We start from the raw sequence: 23,281 nt of genomic DNA, 5'->3' as shown, positions 1-23,281 counted from the left end.
GCGGCCGCATCATGACGAGCTGCTGGTAGGGGTGGTCTGGTGAGGAATGTTGCCTTCACGGTGATGAACGAGAGGTTGGTGACCAAGTTTGTCTCTCGTCGACAACAGCGGCGCGGAATCCACTTTGGTTTTGTTTAAGTCAAAATTATTCAGTGATCACAGATTGACTATGGCCACGTCAGCAATCCCGGTCTAAAAACTAGCTGAGGGCTGCAACGATCGAGAATTGAGAGCTAAGTATCTGAGATATGGCTCGCCCACGCTCTCGCTCTCGCGACTGCTTCCTCCCTGCTCCTGTAGTCCACCGGCCATCCCCGGCGGCCGCCACTCCGGCGCCGTCGGCCACCCACCCATGCTCTTCCCAGCGCCCACCCCGCGGCCTCGCTGCGCCTTCCCTGCTGTGGGCCTTCCCGTCCCCTGCATCCTCTGGACTCCGCGCTGCACCGGATCTCGATCTGGATCGGATGCTGGCCACGCCGCCGCCTCCCCCGCCGGGTGGGCCGGTGCGCGACCCGCGGGAGGTGTCTTGCGTGCTCGAGACTCCTCCTGAGCTGCTCCGCGCCGCAGCTCGCGCTGCTGCTGACCAAGCGCGTGCCTTCAATGCCGCTCCGTCTGGGCAGGCGACGCGCATTTACTCCTCCAGCTGGCGGATCGAGTTCGCGGCGGGGATGCGGGTGCTCTGAATGCGCATTCATCGCGCGCGGTCGCTGCGGGGCTCGAGGCGGAGGGCGGCTGGGTCACCGTCGCGTCCCGTCGGTCGCGCCGGCCGGCTTTTCCTGCAGCGCCATTCAAGCCACGCCAACCCATCCCGGACTGGATTAAAGGGTTGTGCTTCCGTTGCCTCTCCCCTCACCATCGACAAGTGAGCTGCTGCAACCAAATCACTTGCCGCCGCTGCTTCCAACCCGGCCACCGCGCGCGTCTCTGCTTCAACAAGCCTGCTCCGCACCTCCGCCCGGGCGCCTCCAGCTCGTGTCTCGGCCGTCCCTCTGCTTCCAGAGCGCGCGCCAGCCGCCCCTCTCCTCCGCGTGCAACGCCTGCGGCCTCTGTGCACCCCTCGTCGTCAACCCCCCAAGCCCCTTTCCGCTCCATGGCATGGAACGGAGATCACTCCATGCGGCCGGCCGAGGTGTTTACCGTGATCCACGCGACGCCGGCCATGCATCAGGGGCCGCGCTCTTGGGCTCCAACGCGGTGGTGGCTTGGCTCGACTGCGACATCAGGGCATCCACGCAAGACATCGCTGCTTCCATCATCGCGGAGATGGGCATGCTGCCGGACGACGTGTGCGTCGTCAAGCACTTCCCGGAGGCCTTCCTGGTGCGCTTCTTCGACCAGCACCATTGCGCCGACGCGGCTGGGCGTCGGGACCTGAAGTTTCGCGACACTAGGCTGCAGATGCGCCCCTGGCGCCTCGATGCGCACTCGGTGAACGTGGACCTCATCCACCACGTCCGGCTCTGCCTGGACGGGCTCCCGCTGCAGGCGTGGGATGACTACGCCGTCGCGCAGGCTATCGGGCCGGGGTGCTCCATCGACTACATCGAGACCGCGTCTAAGCTCAAGACGGACGCTGAGGTCCTGGGAGTCTGGGCATGGACGGCATCGCCGGCGAATGTGCCGCGCGTAAACTGGGTGACCCTGCCGGCGCGCGCCGGAGGCCAGCCAATTGTCGGTCGCCGTGGCTTGGAGCGAAGGGTGATTATTCACCTCTCCATCCATGAGGACCCCACGCAAGGGCCCAAGATCGTCTCCACGGGGTACTCCTTCCAGAAGGGTGTCATCGACGGCGAGAGGCAGACGCGCGACCCTCGGGAGCGCATCTCGCGCCCTGTCGAGTACCGCAGGCGCGACCACGACGACGACCCTGGCCGTGGCCGTGACGATAGGGACCGCCGCGGGCGCGACGGCTCGCGGTGCCGGGAGGGCTGGGGCGACCGCATCAGGAGAAGCCTCTCACGTCATCCGAGGGACGCGTCCCGCGACAACCGCCGCCGCGATGAGGGGCGTGATGACCGCCGTGACGGTGGAGGCCGTCGTCGTGCCGTGGAGCCTGCTGCTATTGCTGCGCCACCGGTGGGTCTGCTGGGCTCCGGCTCTGCCAGTGGGGAAGCTGCCCGTGTCCTTGAGCTGCACCCTGTGCAGGCCCCTCCCCTGCCGTCTGCTAGACGTGGCCGCAGCCCGGCTCGCCAGCTCTCGCCTCGCTCAGCGCGGTGCCGTTCCCAGGATGCCCGCACGCCACCTGCCTCTCCTCCACTGTCGCCAACAACGGTTCTTCCGCCATCGCCCCGGTCCAAAAGAAGTGAAGGTCGCCCCTCTCCGCTCTCGCAAGCTCGGCCAAGCCATGTGCTGCTCCAGCTCTGTGCGCCGGACTCCCTTCTGGTGCCGCTGCTCTCTCCCGCCAAGCCACCTGGCTTCGAGTGTTCCCCAACGCCTCCGCTTGTTTCCAGCGGCCCTGTGCGGTGCACGCCCTCGCCGGTGCGGCTGCAAAGGAAGGCTGCGGGGGGCGGGGCCGTGGGCTTGCAGTGCCTTGCGCCCCTCTTTGAAGAACGCCAGGAGGCTCTCCTGCCAACCCCTGCTCCAAGTCTGCCGAGGGCGCCGGTGGCCCGTCGGAAGACCATGGCTGGAATCAACATTACCAAGACCGACGGTGGGTTTTCCATCAGCAAGCCAAAGGCTGGTGCTCGCCCCAAGCCGACTCCTGTGGCCAGGGCTGCCGAGCTCCTAGTGTGCCGCAGCTTGGGTATCGTCAAAGACGGAGAAGACGTCACTGTTGCTGCGTTGGATGCATTTGCAGATCGCTTCAAGGATCAGCTATCGCCGGATGTGATCGTGGCCATGCGTGGGCTGTTCAAGCTTGATGACAGCAGCGCGACGGATGTCGAGGAGGCCCTCATAGCACACGGAGGGGGATGTGCCCATGACCTGGAGCAGAATGACACCAGCGCCGCGGCGCAGCAGGAGGCTAGCTGAGCCATCGCAGCTTCTGCTCAACCTGGGGTCATCAGTTTCCTATGTTAGCAAAAATTCCGGATTCTGTAGGCGTTCGGTCCACGTGTAAGGGTGCTACCTGTACTGCAAGCAAGCTTTGTCGTCGGCCTTTGGCCTTGTAATCGTTGGGATGCTCCCAATCGCTCCTTTGAAGGGCCACGTTCTGTGGTTATGCCTTGCATGGCATGTGGTGCGCTTCCTGTTTGTTCCAGTGACACTATCATCTGTACTAGTTCGTCTATGACTTCGTATTTCAAATGGTCAAGCTCCAGGGTGCTTCCAGTTTATAATGTTAGAGCAGCCGATTAATTTTCTCAGCTGGAACGTCAGGGGTCTGAACTGCCCAAATCGTCGCTCCACGGTCAGCGCCACCATCGCCTCGTCGACTTGCCATGTTGTTTGCCTGCAAGAAACAAAGCTCGACAATGTCGACCAGTTCACGACAGCCTTTTTAGGTGGGCAGAGATTGCGCAGTTTCGCGCAAAGACCGGCAATTGGCACTAGGGGAGGCATTTTGCTGCTCTGGGATGATCTTCTTGTTGATGTGTCAGACGTATCCCTCAATACGTATTGCCTTTCCGCAATGGTTAGCGTGCATGGAACCGATGTGCTCTTCAAAATCACCTCCGTCTATGGTCCTACGGACAACTCCTGCAAAGACGCTTTCTTTGCTGAGCTTCTGAGTCAAAAGCCGCCGCCAGGAATGGCTTGGCTTGCTTTCGGTGATTTCAACCAAATTTACCGGGCGAGAGACAAGAACAAGAGAAATGTCAATTGTAGCAGGATCAATCGCTTCAGGGCAGCCCTCCTGAGCTGTGAGCTCAAGGAAATCCACCTTCAAAATCGCAGATTCACTTGGAGCAACGAGAGGGCAAACCCAACCCTATGCAAGCTGGACTCCTTCTTCTGCAACGCAGAGTGGGACACTACATTCAACTCCCATATTTTGAATGCTCTCTCCTCCTCACTCTCCGACCACTGCCCGCTCTTGCTTGCCGATGATAAGGGACCGCGAAGGCCTCGGGTTTTCAAATTCGAAAACTTCTGGGTTTCCATGCCAGGTTTCAACGAGGTGGTTCAAAAGGCATGGAGCGAAAGAGTCGACCACACTGAGCAATGCCAAATTCTCTACCACAAGCTCAAAAAGACGGCACTTCGCCTTTCCGAGTGGAGTAGGGGCCTTTTCTTTAAGGCAAAAATCCACCTCCAAGCCGCCCTTTTGGTGATTCTCCGCCTTGACATTGCCCAAGAGGGTAGGGTCCTGTCCGATGATGAGCGTGAGCTACGGGCTAGGCTCAAGAGGCGGGTCATTGCCTTGTCTGTGCTTGATAGGTCTCGTAAGAAGCAATGTGCCAGAATCTCCAACCTTAGGGAGGGGGACGCAAATACTAAATTCTTCCACCGCCGAGTCAATGCTAGAAGGAGGAAAAACCACATCCATAGAATCAAGAATGAGCAAGGATGGGTCACCGAGCATGTGGCTAAGGAGAAAGTAATTCATGATCATTTTTCCAATGTCATGACGAAGGGCCCCTTAAGCCACAAAGATTTCAACTGGGATGAGCTAAATTTGGAACCCGTCGACCTCCATGACCTTGACTCCGCTATGACCGAGGGTGAGGTCCTTGAAGCGATCAACGATTTGCCTTGTGACAAGGCCCCGGGTCCGGATGGCTTCACAAGCCTTTTTTTCAAGAGGTGTTGGAACATTGTCAAGGCCGACCTCATGCGGGTCATAAACCATTTTGACTCCCTTCACACGTCAAACCTCCAGTGGCTCAATTCCGCCAACGTGGTGCTTTTGCCAAAGAAAGATGGGGCGGAGGGAATTGCCGATTATAGGCCCATTAGCCTACTCCACGCGATCGCGAAGATTATTGCGAAGGTGCTCTCCTTAAGGCTTGGCCCCCACATGTCAAAGCTCGTTTCCAATGCCCAAAGCGCCTTCATCAAAACAAGAAGCATCCACGACAACTTTTTGTATGTCCGTAACCTCGCTCGGCGCCTGCACAAGAGCAAGACCCCTTCACTTCTCTTCAAGCTTGACATCCGCAAGGCCTTCGACACCGTGAAGTGGGAGTACTTGCTCGACCTTCTCCAACGGCGAGGATTCCCTAGCAAGTTTAGGGACTGGATCGCAGCCCTTCTTAGCTCCTCCTCCTCGAGGATCATCCTCAATGGTATTGCCAGCGGCCCAATTAAGCATGGACAGGGCCTTCGGCAAGGGGACCCCGTATCCCCGCTGCTTTTCGTCATCGCCATTGACCCACTCCAAAGAATTCTCGAGGTGGCTACGAGAAAGGGGCTCCTCCACAAAATCAGGGGTAGGGGAGCCATGATGAGGACCTCCCTCTATGCAGACGATGCGGCCGTCTTCTTGGCTCCGATCAAAAGGGACGTCGACAACCTTGCAAACATTTTGAGGGGCTTCGGTGAGGTCACGGGTCTCTGTTCTAACTTCAACAAGAGCTCTTTTGTGCCCATCCGATGCAACCACCTCGATTTGGGACGTTTGACTCAGAGGTTGCCGGCTGCTAGGGCTTCCTTCCCTCTACGATACTTGGGGCTCCCTCTCTCAGTTTGGCAACTAAAGTTGGTGGATCTTCTATTTCTAGTGGACAAGGCCGCTAACAAGCTAACAACTTATGAGGGCAAAAACATCACCACCATCGGACGAACGACTCTTGTCAAGTCCGTGATCACCTCCCAAGTGGTCTACCCCGCCACACCGCTAGTTATTCCGCCAACCATCTTGCTCAAAGTCAACAAACTTGAGAGAGCTTTCCTTTGGTCTGGTTCGGACATGACAACGGGAGCAAAGTGCAAGGTCAATTGGGATATTGTTTGCCGGCCACTTCAATATGGGGGACTTGGGGTTCTCAACACCAACAAGTTTACACGTGCCCTCCGGTTGCGATGGCCGTGGTATGAATGGAAGGAGCCCACCAAGATGTGGGTGGGGATGGGAAACCCGTGCGACGAGGAGGACCTAAGCTTTTTCTACGCTTCCACTACTATCACCATTGGCAATGGTGCGAAGACCCCTTTTTGGGCCTCACCGTGGCTTCTTGGGCGCAAGCCAAAAGACATTGCCCCGCTCATTTACAAAGCGTCAAAGAGAAAGAATTGGAAGGTTCGGGAGGCCCTCTCACTCAATGCATGGATCCTCAAGATCAAACCGCCCACCATCATCTCCGCGGAGCTCATCACACAGTTCTTCACTCTTTGGGCGCTTTTGCATGAGGTCCAGCTTGATGATCTCACCGAGGATGACATTGTCTAGAAGCATACGGCTAGTGGAATCTACTCGGCGGCATCCGCATACAAGGCTCAATTCTTAGGGATGGTTCTTACACCCTTGGACAAAATGGTTTGGAAGGCTTGGGCCCCCCCAAAAGTCAAGTTCTTCGCTTGGTTGGCGCTACAAGACATAATTTGGACTGCCGATCGTTTGGCAAAGCGTGGGTGGCCCAACTGTGGTCTCTGCCCACTCTGCATGAGAGTGCAGGAATGTGAGCCTCACCTCTTCTACAAATGCCGCTACACACGAAGGCTTTGGTCTTTGATCATTGACAAATACCATATTCTTGGTCTTCACACCAACGTTTGGCCCCTGTTCGACTCAGTTGAGGCTTGGTGGGCAAGTACCTGCGACAACGCCACTCCAAACCGCCAAGCTAAGGTGTCCCTCACCATGCTTGTTTCGTGGACTGTCTGGAACGAGCGAAACGCAAGGGTCTTCAAGCACAAGAGCGCTCCTCCAACTATTTTGCTTGCCTCCATACAGACCGAGACCAACCTTTGGGTCATCGCCGGTGCCAAAAAATTAGGGTCTATTATTTCGCGAGAGTGATGTCATGCCGTGTATTGAGTGACTTGTAACAAACTCTATTCTCTCTTATTTAATGGATGAGGCAAAGCTTTTGCCTCCGTTTCAAAAAAAAAAGAATTGAGAGCTCAGGATACAGAATTTCAGGGACCGAGAGTTTAGGGTTTAACTTCGACTGCACATATAAATTCAAGGTTTAAATTAAACTTCACTCAAAATGCTAAACTATACTACCGTGCTAATCGCTGTCCTTCCCTCTGATTTCCATTCGCAAAACACCATGTTACCTTGTAGAATTGAATTTCGTAGGTCCTATCTGTAGGTGTAGCAATTTCTTCTTCTCTTATCCTCGCTCCCAATCTTCTCTCACCTTGTAACAAGAATATTTTAGCATTAACCCTCCTCTAGCTTTCTTTCCGACAGGACACCTCCTTCTGCTACCTAGCTACCAACAGCGTGGCTCGGTGAGATCCTCTCCCTCTACCCCCCTCCTCCCCTAGCACTGGTGAAAACCTTGGTCCCCTGCTTCGCCTGACGATGACACTCCGGTGTTGTGCTCCTTCTTGAAGGCATCACCCAGGAATGCTAGGGCGGTGGGGGAGTAGTGGTGGATTTGTAGACGGCGAGTGATGGTGTGCTTGTAATCTTCGGCAACTCGGCTTGGTTACCTCATGTGGGCAAGAGAGGATCAGGGTCCCCTCTACGGTGGCGGTAGTACATTGTCTAGCGGGAGCCCTATGCTCCGGCAAAACCTATCCTTCGTCGGTGCTTGGTGTTGCACATTTTCCGTGTTCCTCGTGCTTCAGGACCTTCGTCCGGAAACTCTCATTCGGTGATATCACTACTAAAAGGGCTATAGATGGGATGGGCACTAATGGCGCACCTGTCAGGTGGTGCGCCACTACTATATACTAATGGCGCACCGTCTGGAGATGCGCCATTAGTGTGGAAGACACTAATGGCGCACCAGAAAAACGGTGCGCCACTAGTAATAATTTGTTTCCCCATTTTTCCATACATACTAATGGCGCATCCAAGCGAGGTGCGTCATTACTAGTTCTAACTAGTAATGGCGCACCAGACAGAGAGTGCGCCATTAGTATTTTTTTTTACTTTTTTGCAAAACTACTAATGGCGCACCACCTGCAGGTGCGCCATTAGTAAGCAGGCATACTAATGGCGCATTTGCTGGTGGTGCGCCATTAGTAACCTGGGACCCCAACAAGATATTTTGGACAGCCACACCTACCCACTCACTTTCCCCACTTCATTCCCTCCACCTCCTTCTCCAAACTTTCGGCTGCCTCCTCCTCCTCACCTCATTTGCACCATAGATTCATCAAAATTAAGTGGTGAAATTACCTTTGTTTTGATAGGTAAGTAAGGGGAAAGCTATCTTCATGTTGTAGATCTTCTTTTTTTCTCCCTAACTCGCTCCAACAACGTGCACATGCACTTTTTGTGGCCTAGCTAGATCTATGTATGTTTGTGATGTTGCATATGTTTGTGGTGTTGCATATATGTTTGTGTTTGCAGGTACCGGTATTTGAAAGCCGATAGTTGCCAATATTTTGCCGGAATGTTGATTCATTTCTGTTTCGGCGAGAATTTTGGCACTATGCATTCTTTTTGGTCCTATTTTTAGGGAAGGTCATGCCAAATTTTTTCTTTGTTCTAAAATATCGTTTTGCTCTACCTCGCAGGCGACCATGGTCCGCACGATGACCGAAGGCATCGTGAATAGGTTTTTGAGCTCCGCGAAGGCCGAGATGCTTCAAAAGAATGAGACGGAGATAAGATGTCCGTGTCAAACATGCAAGCTGAAGAGCCTTATTGCGGACCCGGATTCCGGGCAGGTGCGGGACCACCTGCTCTTGCGTGGTTTCATGGATGGCTATCGGTGGCAAGGTGATGAAGATGACTATGAAGTCGTCCATGGGGGCCGGGCAAGAAATGAGGAAGGGCAACAAGACAACCACCGCGGCGAGGGAGGGCAAGAAGATGAAGAATCTCCAGGACATGATCACGATGGTGATGCTGTACACAGTCATCATGTAGAAGATGTCGTACATGATGATGAGGAAGATCAAGACGAAGGGCATGATCATGAAGATGAAGATGCCGAAGCAGACGGCGATGGAGGCTGGGTGCAGGACCCTCATATTCAAGAGTTTCTTCTCAAGAAGACGGATAACGCAAGAGCTGCCGCCCGAGAGAAAGCCAAGCTGGATCAACTGGAGATAGACGCGGTTACTCCATTGTATGAAGGATGCAGGCCCGAGGATACCCGCCTGAAAGTAACGCTCATGGCTCTGGAGATGAAGGTAAAACACAAAATGACCGACGCATGCTTCGACGAGAACATGTCATTCTGGCACGAACGTCTTCCCAAGGGGAACAAGTGCCCGACCAGTTTCGAGGAGGCAAACAAAATCGTGTGTCCTCTGGATTTACCGCACGTGAAATACCATGTGTGCATGAACAATTGCATCATTTATCGGGACGAGCATGCGGAGTCTACCATATGTCCGGTGTGCGGCGTCACTCGATACAAGAAGAGGAAGAAAGCTCCTCGAATATCGGTGTGGTACTTTTCGATCACTCCTCGTCTGCAGCGGTATTTCGCGGACCCTAAGGTAGCAAAGCTCCTGCGTTGGCACGCGGATAGGGAGAAGAAGAAGCGGGAAGATGACGTAAATGATCCGGAGATAAATAAAAAAAGACAAGATGCTGAGTCACCCTAAGGATGCGAGCCAGTGGCAAGCATTGAACTTCGAATACCCAGAATTTGGGAAGGATCCAAGGAACATCGTGCTGGGGGCGAGCACCGATGGAGTCAATCCGTTTGGCAGCCAGAGAAGCACACATAACACCTGGCCTGTGTTTGTGTGGATGTACAACCTTCCCCCTGGTTGTGCATGAAGAGGAAGTACATTCACATGAGTATGCTAATTGAAGGGCCGAAACAACCAGGGAACGACATGAATCTGTATCTGGGGCTGCTGAAGGAGGAGCTAGACACGCCGTGGAAAACGCCAGCCAATACGTGGGACGCCGCAGAGAAAGAATATTTCCCCATGAGAGCCACACTGCTCACGATGGTGCACGACTATCCCGGTTACGGATATCTCGCGGGGTAGGTAGTCCACGGATTTTCTGGATGCGTAAGGTGCATGGATGACACAATGTATCGCCAGCTAGATAGAGATCCCGGGTCTTCGAAAACCGTGTTCATGGGACATCGAAGGTGGCTTCGCGACGATGACCCGTGGAGGAAACGCAAGGATCTGTTCGATGGTGAAACCGAACCCCGAAAACGCCCGTGTACGAGGAGCGGCGAGGAAATAGATGAGCTGTTGAAAAATTGGAAAGACTGCCCACTGCCGGGAAAGAAGCAAAAGGCGCTAGAGCCGGGAAAGAAGCGAAAGGCGCCAGAGCCACTGCTGAAGGTATGGAAAATAAGGTCTGTTTTCTGGGACTTGCTGTACTGGAAGATCCACCGTGTGCCTCACAGCCTTGATGTCATGCATATCACGAAGAACGTGAGAGTCTGCTTGGTACCCTGCTCAACATGCCAGAGAGGACCAAAGATGGGCCGAAAGCAAGGGCAGACTTGAAATCAATGGGCATCAGACAGGAGCTTCACGCTAATGATGATGATGATGATGAGGCGAAGCAGGACACAAAAAGTCGTCGCAGAGGCAAAAAGGCCAAGAAGACCGGAAATGACTACCCTCCCGCGTGCTTCACTCTAAGTCAGGAGGAGATCGAGCAGTTTTTCACCTGCCTCGTAGGAGTAAAACTTCCTTACAGTTACGCGGGGAAGATAAGCAGATACCTAGACCCAGCGAAGCAGAAGTTCAGCGGGATGAAGTCTCACGACTGTCACATGCTGATGACGCAGATACTTCCAGTTGCAAGCTGTGGGATCATGGATGCGCACGTCCGTGAAACGCTATTTGGCCTATGCAACTTTTTCGACGTCATCTCTCGGAAGTCGATTGGCGTGAGGCAACTCAGAAGGCTACAGGAAGAGATCGTGGTGATACTATGCGAGCTTGAGATGTACTTCCCGCCCGCATTCTTCGACGTTATGGTGCATCTGCTGGTCCATATCATGGAGGATATCATCCAACTCGGTCAGACGTTCCTGCACAGCATGATGCCGTTTGAAAGGATGAATGGTGTCATCAAAGGATACGTTCGCAACATGTCACGTCCAGAGGGAAGTATAGCCAGGGGCTTTCTGACCGAAGAGTGCATCTCCTACTGCATGAATTATCTAGGCATCGAGAACCCCGTTGGTCTGCCCGTCAACAGGCACCTCGGCAGGCTCGCTGGATGGGGTCAACGTGAGGGTCGCCGCGAAATGCATGTCGACTTCGAGGGTCGACTCGCCGACTTTGAAAGAGCAAACCTAGTCGCGCTACAACACATAGACATGGTCGATCTTTGGGTGGTAGAGCACAAAACCTTTATTGAGAAGATGTACAATGACCGAGGCCAACAGAGGACGGACGGAGATATAATCAAAGAGCACAACTCATGTTTCACGCGTTGGTTCAAGCAGAAGCTTCTGTCGTACCCTTTACATGAGGATTCTTCCGCGGAAGAACAACTCATATTCGCCTTGTCACAGGGAGCCGAGCACAACCTGATGACCTATGAGGCGTACGATATCAACGGCTACACATTGTACACCGAGAACAAGGACATGAAGAGCGATGGTTATCAGAACTCCGGGGTAATGATGGAATCCTACACCGGCAACGACAAGGACAAATACTACGGAAGGATCGAGGAGATCTGGGAGCTGAGCTATGCTGGAGAGAAGGTCCCGATGTTCCGTGTCAGATAGGCCAAGAGCGTCCTAAAAGAAGACCGGTATTTCACCACCATGGTTATACCCGAAGCCAAATCCAAGACCGCGGGCGCAAACGTCACCGCGAAAAATGAGCCATGGGTACTGGCTTCCCAAGTGGACCAATGCTTCTTCATTACCGACCCGCCAAAGCCCAGTCGTGTTATCGTGAGGAGAGGCAAAAGGAAGATCATCGGAATGGATGGAGTAGCCAATGAGCAAGACTTCGACAAGTACGGTGACCCGAAGATCAAACATGACGACGACGATGAAGTAGCAGCACACACCACAAGAAGAAGCAGGACCACCCTACCTAAAGGACGTCTGTTCCACAGAAGAACTCCATTTGCGAAAAAGAAGGGCAAGAAGATTGTGAACAGATAGCTAGCTAAGATCGATTGTATTTAAATCATAGTCTTCATTTCTCGGGCACTTTTTGATATCATGAATATATTTAAATTTCATGGGCACTTTTTGAATTCATGAATATTTTTTCAAATTTGATGATATTTTTTCATATTCAATATGAAAAAATATAGAATATTCATGAGGACACTCGATCTCGATCCCCCTCCCTCTCGATAGCTATCTGATCCCCCTCGCCGCCGAGCACCCCCCGCACCCTCCCCTGCTCCACCGCCGCCGCCGACCCCCCGCACCCTCCCCGCTCCACCGCCGCCGCCGACACCCCGCACCCTCCCCCACTTTTTGATGATATTTTTAAATAACAAATTTGATGATATTTTCAAATAAGAAATTTGATGATATTTTCAAATAACAAATTTGATGATATTTTCAATTAAAAGAAATTGATGATATTTTCAAAAAAAAATTGATGATATTTGATGATATCTTCTGTTCTAGTCCTCATGAAAATAACAAATTTGATAAAAAAACAAATTATTAGATGCAACAAGAAATAATGAAAAAAAAGTTACTAATGGCGCACCCTAGGTGGGTGCGCCATTGCTATCAGAAAAAAAAGTTACTAATAGCGCACCAGAGGAGGGTGCGCCATTTCTATAAGAAAAAAAACTACTAATGGCGTACTAGAGGGTGGTGCACCATTGCTATAGTGTCTAGCTGGATACCCCTTCGCCTGATCCCTCCTTCCCTCTCCCTCGATCCACCATGCCGCTCCTTCCCTCGTCCCTTCCTCCACCGCACCGCCGCCGCCGCTGCCCCGACCCACTACGCCGCAGCCGCCCACGTGCCCCCGCTGCCTCCCTCTCCTCTTCCTCCCCCTCGAGCCCGCGACCTCCCCGCCACCACCAAATCTCTCTCGTCGGAGCTGCCCCTCGACAGCGGCTAGCCTCGTCGAACGCGCTCCTCGAAGGTGGTGCGAGCCTTCCCGCGCGGCTGCTGCTCATCGACGACGGTTAGTCTCTGTCCCTCCCTCCCTCTCTCCCCCGCTCATCCCCATGCCCCACGGGGCGGCGACCTAGGGTTAGGAGCAGGAGCTCGCCGCCGCCGCCCCGTCGTGCCGCTGCTGCTGCTTCTTGCGGCACGCCCTTGCATCTGGGAGGCGATCGAGCTCGTCAAAGGTGCCCCTCCCCTCCCCCCTCTGGATCCGATTTGATGGTGAATTGCAGGTCCAGGCCATTGTCTTTGATCAAGATTATAGATTTCTGATAATTATACTCAATCTTGAAGTGTACTATGAACTGAATCTATTGGCAGAGTTCATATTTAGACTGAATGTTTACTAGTCCTGTCAATAGCATACTGAATATTTAGACAGTTTAATCTTGAAGTATAGACTAAATGTTTAGACAGAGTTCTTATTCATGTCTAATTGTATTGACAAAGTTCAATGTACTCCTGTCAATAGAATCAAAACTGATTTATTACCTTTCCATATGAACTTTACTGAAAAAATCAATTAAATTCAGTCACCATTCTGAATTTTGACAGTACTCTACAAACTGCTTCAAAATTAGTCCACACAAACAAGTGCATTTTTCTAGACCTGCTTGTAAATTATTCCAGTTTGAAACTGAGATCTGCATGTACTGTCATAATTTCCAGTTTGTATAATTAGAGTATTGAAGATGTGTATTTTCAATTTAGATAGGGGTAGGTTTGCTCAACAACAATCAGTAAGATCTCAATAAAACTCATGCAACAACAATCTGTAAGATTGAGATCTTCTTGCAATCTTTGTTTACAGCAGCACAATGAGATTACCAGTGAACTTTTACACACAAGCATGAATTTGTGTACTGTGACTATCTACCTAGCTACTGTTCTGAATCTCCTATGTACTGCTTCTTCCTTCTCCAAGATTATGACATGACAAGTGCTTAACAGTTCAATTTATCAATAGCTCCATCTTAGAAATTTAATTGCAAAACGGCAAAGATTATGACATGACAAATGCCTAACATGTTCAGTAAACTACAGTGAACATCTTTCTCCAAGTAATTATTTGTATACCATGTGATTTATATATTTGAGGTGCACAACCTTTATGTTGTGAATATCTTGTCCACTGATTGTTCAAGTAGTTACAACTTGGTCATCACTGTCTTTACCTGACCTATTGCAGATCTTGTGAGAATTGTAGTGCTCAAACTGTCTTTACCTGACCTATTGCAGATCTTGTGAGAATTGTAGTGCTCAAACTGTCTAATTTAAGAATCAGCTAGCAGATTTTGGTTAGCTGTAGCAGGAGAGTGCCTACTGATTAGTATTTATTTTCTTTTTTTGGTGCTTAATTGGTTATTTGTCTGAAGTAGTGTTAGTTCTGATCATGATTGTTGTGCTTATGGCTTTAGAAAATGCTAAACTATTTGAATCTGATAGGCAGGTGTCCTTTTAGATTTTGTTGGTAAATCTGTTTTATTCAATGGTTATTGACAGTAGATTATCATTCCTATTTTACGAAGGTCTATTCCTGCAATATCATTGTTACCTTTTATTGGCAAATCATTTGGTTCACATCCTAGAATCTTGTTGGATTTGTAACTTGGTCCACTCAACTTCTTTTGTACCATGTGAGTCATCATTGATGAAGTAGTAGTTTAAGGTCTGTTGGGTGTACCTAAATTACCCTAGTGATAGGAGTAGTAGTGGTGGCCATCTAATTGGACTACTACTGCTAGGACTTGCTCCAGATTTTAGGATTTCTTTTCTTTTAGGATTTATTTTCTTCTAGGACTAGGTTATTATTATTTTTCTGTTGTGATTGTTTTTTGAGCTCTTTCTTTTTCATTTCCTACTATCCTTATCCTAATTATCTTAAATTGTTATGATGTGTGTAACAGGATTATATCTTGGATTTGCTAGTGGACTTTGGGAGTTTCTTAGCCAGCTTGGTGACTCCATATTTTTCACTATTTCAGCAAGTCTTTTGTAAGCATTAAACTTTCAGCACTACATTTTTATCTTATGTGTACATCTGTTTGCTTCCTAAAATAGGAATGGGCCTCCTTTCCTATATATGTGTATGATGATCCTCCTTTCCTACAGTAGTATAGCACTTGCAGTAGTATGGCACTTGCAGTAGTGGTGCCTACGCAAGATACAGTTCAGATTTGAATTGTTTTAGAAATTGGTATGACCAAAGATGCTATTGTATATAAATGGGCTGCTGTAGAACTGTTCTTCATCTTTACAGTGCTGTTGTATAGAAATATGCTGAATTTTCTGCTCTGATTGTTGCTCAAAGAAATTTAGCAAAAAAATGGGGTCCTGGGAGACGCCGCTGCTGCTTGAGGCCCTTGAGAGGCCCTTCGTGTCGTGATGATTTTGCAAGTACCCCGAGAGGCCCTTGAGTTTGCCGGAATGTCGATTAATTTCCGTTCCGACAAATTCGGGTACTCCATATGTCCTATTTTCAGCAAATGTTCTGCTGAAATTTTCCGTGAATTTTAGCATGACTTTGCTAAAAAAATCGGACATATGGGGTACTTGCTACTAATGCATGGGCCGGGGTATCTTAGTACTTAATTAAGTAGGATCAACTGTCCCTTTATTCTTGCTGCATTAAACCATAGGTGGCAATAGAGCCAAGTGATTAGGCCCAACTTAGAATTCTCCTCAGCATCGATAAACCCTAGATGATAAACCCAACATATGTGGCAATAGAGCCAAGTGATTAGTACCAAGTAATTAGGCCCAAACTAGGGTGCCTCGGCATCGATAAACCCTAAATGATGAAAACTTAACTTAGCATTTAGGGTGCCTCGGCGTCGACAAACCCTAAATGATGAAACCTTAGCTTTTAGGGTGCCCCAGTGTCGATGAGAATCTAAATGATGTACGCTTAGGCGTTTAGGGTGCCTCGGCGTCGACAAACCCTAAATGATAAAAGCTTAGCTTTTAGGATGCCTCGGTGTCGACAAACCCTAAATGATGAGACCATGATCTTGTTCCTTGACAATAACCAACTTTTTGACCAAACTGTTTTCCGATTTAGAGCGAAACATGGCCAATAACGATGAGGCCGGTGGTTCGGGCGGCAAGCAATTCTGGGAGCTGTCCCAGGAGATGGAGGAACAACCTCACCGCTATGAGGACGCCGCGGAAGACACCGATCCTGACTACACAACCCCTAGTGGCGTCGGGGATGACACCACTGATGGTGCCGCCGAGGATGCCACCACTGATGATGGCGGCGCACACATAGATGGCAGCCAACCGAAGAAGCAAAGGAAGGACCGGCGCCCGAATGCGCTTAGCACCCTCAAGGAGGAATTTACTCAAGTGGACTCTGACAGGCATCCAACGGAGCCCAAACATATAGTCAAGGGGTACTCGCTTCAGCCCGGGTGCATTCTCTGGAGCACCGTCTCGATCAACACCGAGAACCTTAGGCATAAGGACCGAGGGAATTTCGCAACCTCCTCTTCACGAAGCTGCACGAACGATACAAGTTCCCCGCCGATTTTGAAAACACATGCCTCTCAGGGAATAAAGTGAACAGTGCCGCCCTCATGAGGATGAGCACGACCCTGTCTACTTGGAGAAGCGCGGTGAAGAGAATGATTGATAAAGGTGATAGTTATGGGAAGATCAAGGCGAAATATTCTTCGATCAGCGAAGATGACTACACGGAGTTCAAGATCAAGTGCGAGAGCAGCGCAACCTCCGAATCAAGTCAGTGGGGGAAAGAAATGCGGGAGTTGAACTTAGGGGAACACAAACTCGGTCCCGGCCATTACAGAGTGGCGGAGCCTATATGGGACAAGGAGGACGCGAAGCATGCCGAGCAAGGCCTACCGCCCCGCTTCAAGAAATACAGCGGTGACAAGCAGACCAGGAACTTTGTCAGGGCCCGGTACAAGGAGGACCCGATAACAAAGGAGCTTACCACGGATCCGAAGACCAGGGCGCTTGAGCTTGTTCTGATAAGGAATACACCCCCGCGTAATTAGCTCCATATGGATTGCACTCTAATTAATCCCCAATATTTCTAAATGGTTCACGTTCCTTCAGCAGGAAACTGAAAGCAGTAGCGTGGGGTCATCTCAGAGCTCACCTTCGACACCCCTTTAAATAGGGCGTTGAACATAATGAAAAACAAGGATAAGCTCAGTAAGCCGACGTCAGCTGGTCGTGTGGCCGGCAAAGGCTTGTCCACAAAATGGTCGTCATACTATACTGCTGGTGGGCGGAAGGAGAAAAAGACCAGCTCAGAAAGCCAGACGCGCGAGGTTGAAGCACTCAAGGCACAAGTGGCGCGGATTCCGGAGCTTGTCCAAAAGCAAGTGGAACAACAACTGGGAACGAAGCTCAACGCCATGGTGCCTACATTGATTCTTGGGCTGACGACATGGATTGCGGGCAGCCAACAGGGGCCTCCCCTGGTTCCCAGCTTCACGACCAGCAACTCGCACAGCGCACAGGCGGCGCCATTGGTGTCTCCGGCGGCGCCATTGGTGTCTCCGGCGGAGGCGGTATTCGTATCTCCGGCGCCGGCACGGGCATTGGAGCTTACCCGGGTGTACGCCGGCCGGCACCTCACCAGCAAGCGCCCCCTCCGTCAGTTGCATGCCCGCTGTTGGCGGTGCCTCGACATTAGCCGAGCTCGACGGCATCACGGTAACTAAGCCTCTCGGCCGATGACTTCATCTCCTTGCCTTTGACTGGGCATCCCTGACGCCCTACATGTTTTCGCAGGGCGCCACCGACGTTCCTTGCACTCTTCTGCACTTCGTGGGCGGCGAGTTGGTCGATGTAGCCAAGGGAAGAATCGTTCAACCAGGCAACCCCATGTTCCACGGTAATCCGATGCCACCCACAGTGTATAGGGTTGAAGTGGTTCGGGTGCTGCCAGGCTGCGACGAGCTGTTACCTCCGATTCGACCCGCTGGGGCCGACGAAGAAGATGAGATGACCCTCAGCGCCTGCGTAAACTGGCCCCTGCTTTGGCCGAAGAGCCAGATTTGTTTGGGGGCGGGGGACACCACCCCACAGACAAGACCGCCAGTCGTGCCGGCGCCAAGCCATGGCAAGAACGCCGGAACGCTACCGGCCCTGCCGGACATCCCTATGCCGGACATCCCTATGGCACAGGATCCGGACATCCCTATGGCACAGGATCCGGATGACGACGACAACGACGATGGTACATTTACCAAAGTCGATAAGTACTTTACCAAACATGGGTACGCTGACGAGTTCTGCGGGCCTCTTTCTCAAGAACCCAACCAAGACGACCGCGATCTAGCTGGTACGGCGGAGAAATCCAATTGCAACAGGCGTCGTCTGGCGTTCAGTTCTCAGGAGACGCCTCCAGCTCCCGCCTTCACCGAGCCTCAGATAGCTGAGGTGTGAAATATTATCAGCCCCAACACGCTCAAGAAGGCGGTCTGTGAGCAGAACTCGGTCCCATTACAGGAGATCAAGAAGAAGGGACGGAAACGAAAGACTAACAAGGGCGCCGGTGCGAGCCAGCCGGCACCGAGTTCGATCCGTGCTCAGGACGGGCCACCTTCACCTAAGGATATTTCGAGGAGGGTGCATGTGGCGGGTAGGGCGATGCTACCGCCAAATATGCTCAATGCTGCAACCGGTGCTATGCGGAGTCTGCACGACAGTGTTCTTTCTTTGGAGAAGCGGGGTCTCAGAGAGAATGATGTGGCATACCCGGTTTTCATGGCCAAGGTGCTAGAGGGCAAGGGCTTTGTGGATGGCGACATCGGGGGTACGATCGTCCTGCGGTTTGATGACATCTTTGCTATGTTTAACCTTCATCCGCTGCACTACACCTTTGTTCGGTTGTTTTCGCTGAGTATGGAGATGCGGATCATTAGAGACAAGACCCCGGACATCGTGATAGTCGACCCTTTCTACATGCGTGCCAAGCACTTGAGCAGCGCCGGGGACCGCCAAGTTGCGAGTTCACACCTCGAAGGCGTCATTCTGGCAAACCCAGATAAGGATAACTTCCTTGTGGCTTACTTTCCCGAGTAAGTCATCCCTTAACCGCCCCGTAACATATGATTTCTTAGATTTCGATCGTTCTTTTTTTTTTCTAACATTCCGTGTTTTGTGCAGTGACACACATTGCACACTCATCCTCTTAAGCCCGAAATATTCCATGGCCACGTATTTCGACCCGAACCGTAACTCCAAGATAGACTACACAAATATCAAGAAAGTTCTTGATGATGTTCTCCCCGGCTACGCCAAATCTGGAGGCACCTTCACCAGGGCAGTTTGTAGGGCAGTTCGTAAGTACGGCAAGCACACCTTCTCACACAATACGAAGTTCTGCTGCGTCAAGCAGCCGCCTGGCGGTCAGAAGGATGCCTACTACGCCCTCCATCACATGCGGGCGATCGTAAGGGACCATCATCACCTTCTGCTACCAGATAATCTCAAAGATTGGGCCGCAAGGTTGTCGGCAATCCAGGACGCGGACCTCAGACAAGAATTCTTTCGCATCCAGTCGGAGTTTGCGGACATCATCCATCAAGATGTCCTTCATACCTCGGGGCAGTTCTTCCTCAGATATCAACCGTCCAACAGTGAGATAGATGGAACGCTACAAATGCAGGGTGACAACGACCGCAATTTCATGACCATCACGACATACGACAGCTTCATCCACGCTCCTGTCCGATGAGTCGAGTCGAAAGTAGTGATGTGTAGTTCTGAAACATTGATTGGCTCATGTTGTAATTAAACTTTAATGAATTCGTATGTCTTTTTGGTTTGGACAGTCATTCAAGTTAGATATAATCGATGCTATTTATTAGTAGGATCATGAATCGTGCTATTAATGTCTTGCTTTTCTCTTCCGATCCTTTTGTTGCATACTTACATATTGCTTATGTATTGTCTGTTGTTTGGCTTGTGCATAGAGATGCCGTCGTATGTCGTGTACAAGGGTAAGGTTCCCGGAGTCTACGACGACTGGGAGGAGTGTCGGAGACAGGTTCACCGTTTCAGTGGTAACAGTTACAAAGGGTACACCACTAGGGCGGAGGACGAATCTAGATACGCCCGCTATCTAGCGGGAGAGAGGAGGGAGCGTTGGAGGAACCGGGTGAAGACCAGTTTGATCGCGATGATGCTCATCATGATGACCGCACCTCTCTTCTATGTGATGGTAGTTTAGATGATCGATATCGACTTGTAATGTGAAGACAAACTCGATACTCGCGGTCTTGAGACTCGTAATGTTTTATCTTTGTTCGGTCTTTTGAATTCGGAGACTAATATGATGAATTGTATTCGGAGACTAATCTTCTATTGTATTCGATGAATCTGCTATTGTTGTGTGCTGCTGTCTATATTTTGTCCAATAATATATTTTGTAACCTGTGCAAAAAACAGAAAAGTAAAAAAAACAAATATTCATACTAATGGCGCATCACCTCCAGGTGCGTCATTAGTCTGCCAAAGGATACTAATGGGCATCACCACAGAGTGCGCCATTAGTATGACAAAGCACATGGTTACGTATGGCCCCCCGGAAGGCATACTAATGGCGCATGGTCTTACATACTAATGGCGCACTGCTTGGTGCGCCATTAGTATACCAGATACTAATGGGTAAAAAATACTAGTGGCGTGGTACTAATGGCGCATCGGTAGTGCGCTATTAGTAGGCAAAACCGGTGCGCCATTAGTATGCCTTTTCCTAGTAGTGTATGTCTTAGTCACAGTCGGCGACGATGCTCGTGTGGAAGGCTACTCATGCTTGTGGGTTTGCTCCTGCTGATTATCCTTTGGCAGCTTGGACTCCATTGATCTAGGTTTTGGAGAACCGCTCTGTCGGCCGCCGTGCGACATCCTTCAAGCTAGGGTGAAAGGGTTGAGGCCCTTTCTGGCAGTGGAGACATATCGTGGTCTGGCCCCTTTGGTCCTTTGGGTGCAGTCAGTGACATGATGCATGTTCGATGGTGCCATCCTCCCTTAACCTTAGTTTGGTACTTTGGTTCATTGGTGTTGGTTGTAGCGGTGGTCGATGGCAGCGACACTTGTTCTTGTAGCTGCCTTCAAGTTATCCCCCCTGTGCACCTTGTATCAGCCCAGCTTCTTTTATGCTCTTATTTTCCTTTGTAATCTGGTGCTTATGTACTCCTTGTCGGTTGATGACTTTGTTAATGCAAATTCGGGATCGCCTTGAGCCTTTTCTCATATATCATTGCACTAGCCGAAAACATGTTTTAGAGCCTATGCACTCGGGTACTCCTTATCCAACCACTCATTTCTGCATCAAGATTCGTGCAAATAATTTTCTCTTTTTTGTTTCTCTCATATAGAACATGTATTTGTACTTTCAACTTTGCAGCACAACAAAGCTTTCTATGTAGAATGTGGGATAAAACTTACAGATTTTTTGGTCCAACATAAATATACAAAATGAGATTTTTTTTGATTAAAAAATCTTATTTTTCATATTTATGTCGGACAAAAAAATCTGAAAGTTTTATCTCACATTCTAGTTACAAAGTTATGTTGTACTGCAAAGTTTGAAGTTCAAGACATGTTTTATATGAGAGGAACAAAAAAAAAGAAAATTCCATGTAATAAGGTAGTTGTGTAGCACAGATTTCAAAGCAACATTGGAGTGTTAGGATAGTGAGGCCCGGGTGCATAAGCTCACAGAATCTGCATTCTTGCACTAGCCTAGTCCTGAAATTGGGCTCAGCTAGATCAGGCTTTGGTTGAAGAGTAAAATGCATCAGCCGTCCTTGAACTCGCTGGCAAGGACCAAAATGGTGCCTAAACTCTCAAACTGGTCCAATACGATCCCACAACTTGCAAATACTATGTCAGTACGGTCTGCAACTTGTGCAACCAGTCCTGGGCGGCGCGTTCATGTGTTCTCATGTACACCGGGACGTCCACACATCACGCACACACGAGTTCGCGGGCAACCATTGTGAGTCCTTGGTGTTTTTTCGTTCGGCCCCTCAGGATCTGATTCTGTCACTCATCCGCCCTCACTCGTTCCTCTCGTCAGAACAGAAGCGGCCGACCTTGGACGGCGGCGGCCGGCTGATGATCGTCGACAGGTCCAGCGCGTGAGCGACCCAGAGAGGGCAGAGGAACGGAACAGCTCGCCGCCGCATCTGCCTGCAGTGCTCCGCGGTGCTGATGGGTGCCCAATACGGCGGCCGGACGAGGTCGTGGCTCCGACGTATGGTAAGTTAAAATTATCCCGGTGTGCCATGGTTATTTGTTAAGATCGAGTTGTTCCCCAGTGTATTAAGCAATCGAGAAAGCTATTCTCCAAACGACTGGATTTTTGCAATAAGCACGTACAATTCACCACTCGCACGATCCGCATCTAACGATTCACGTTCTACCTCCCGCACTAGATGGATCGCTAGCTATTTTTCTTTTCTGTGTTGGCTGATTGCTAGACCCGAGGAAGGAAAATAAAGCGGCCGATGGGGATCGAACATGCACAGCCTCCGCACGCTCGGTTCGACCAACGAGCTACAACATGTTAGTGGTTCAAGTTGAAAAACATAAAAACTGAACCTTTTAAATCTCGTAGCATCAAAATAAAAGCTGTGCTAATTCTCGATTTTTTTTTGCTGGAAGCTGGAGTAAAACTTCAGACTCAAGAATTGTGACGAGGGACATAAACCACATGGACTAAGCTGCTTGTTGTGATAAATTGTTGCGTGGTGTAGTACTTGCGTCAATTCCTAAAGCTCGACTAATGTTGTTTCTCTTAATGTTATGCATGTTTCCAGTTGAGTTAACTAGTTCGACAAAATGAAATCGTAATTTGCTGGGTTGGATGAGATTTTGCTCCAAATTTAGTGGTTCTTGCCATCTATCCCGAGCATGGTAATATACGCAGCGCTTAGCTGGTAACTTAATTAGCTGAAACATGGTAACTTTTTGAGCCTGCTATTTTTTTGTTGTTGAAAAACACCTCCGGTAACTCATGTATAAATAACTTGGTATATATGTATAGCAGACATGATAACTTATTGAGCCTAGACGCGATAACTTTTTTGACCCAGGAAAAAAGTTGTTAAAAAGTATACATCCGGTAATTTATCGGACACCGTTGTAATTGTGACCCCAGATATTTTTTTGCTCGAAACATACTCTAACATACTCTCGATAACTCACGTACATAAGAACGCCATGTTAACTTTGGAAAGTATGGAGAAATAGTT

At 50.3% G+C, this 23,281-nt stretch overlaps 1 protein-coding gene across 1 annotated transcript; it reads left to right on the top strand.

Moving 5' to 3' along the window:
- Positions 1–651: 651 nt before the first annotated feature.
- LOC119310930 lies at positions 652–3,191 on the top strand. Its single transcript, XM_037586551.1, has one exon. It carries the CDS (start codon positions 1,096–1,098, stop codon positions 2,971–2,973), a length of 1,878 nt encoding a protein of 625 aa, XP_037442448.1. The 5' UTR covers positions 652–1,095; the 3' UTR covers positions 2,974–3,191.
- The last annotated feature ends 20,090 nt before the right edge of the window (positions 3,192–23,281 follow it).

Source organism: Triticum dicoccoides, chromosome 5B (genome assembly GCF_002162155.2).
Source record: "Triticum dicoccoides isolate Atlit2015 ecotype Zavitan chromosome 5B, WEW_v2.0, whole genome shotgun sequence".
Taxonomy (NCBI): Eukaryota; Viridiplantae; Streptophyta; class Magnoliopsida; order Poales; family Poaceae; genus Triticum; species Triticum dicoccoides.
Note: the sequence above shows the minus strand (reverse complement) of the source record. Positions and strands in the feature narration are given on the sequence as shown.

What these genes read in the sequence shown, in the direction of transcription:
- LOC119310930 (XM_037586551.1), top strand. Translation starts at nt 1,096, where the DNA reads ATGGAACGGAGATCACTCCATGCGGCCGGCCGAGGTGTTTACCGTGAT.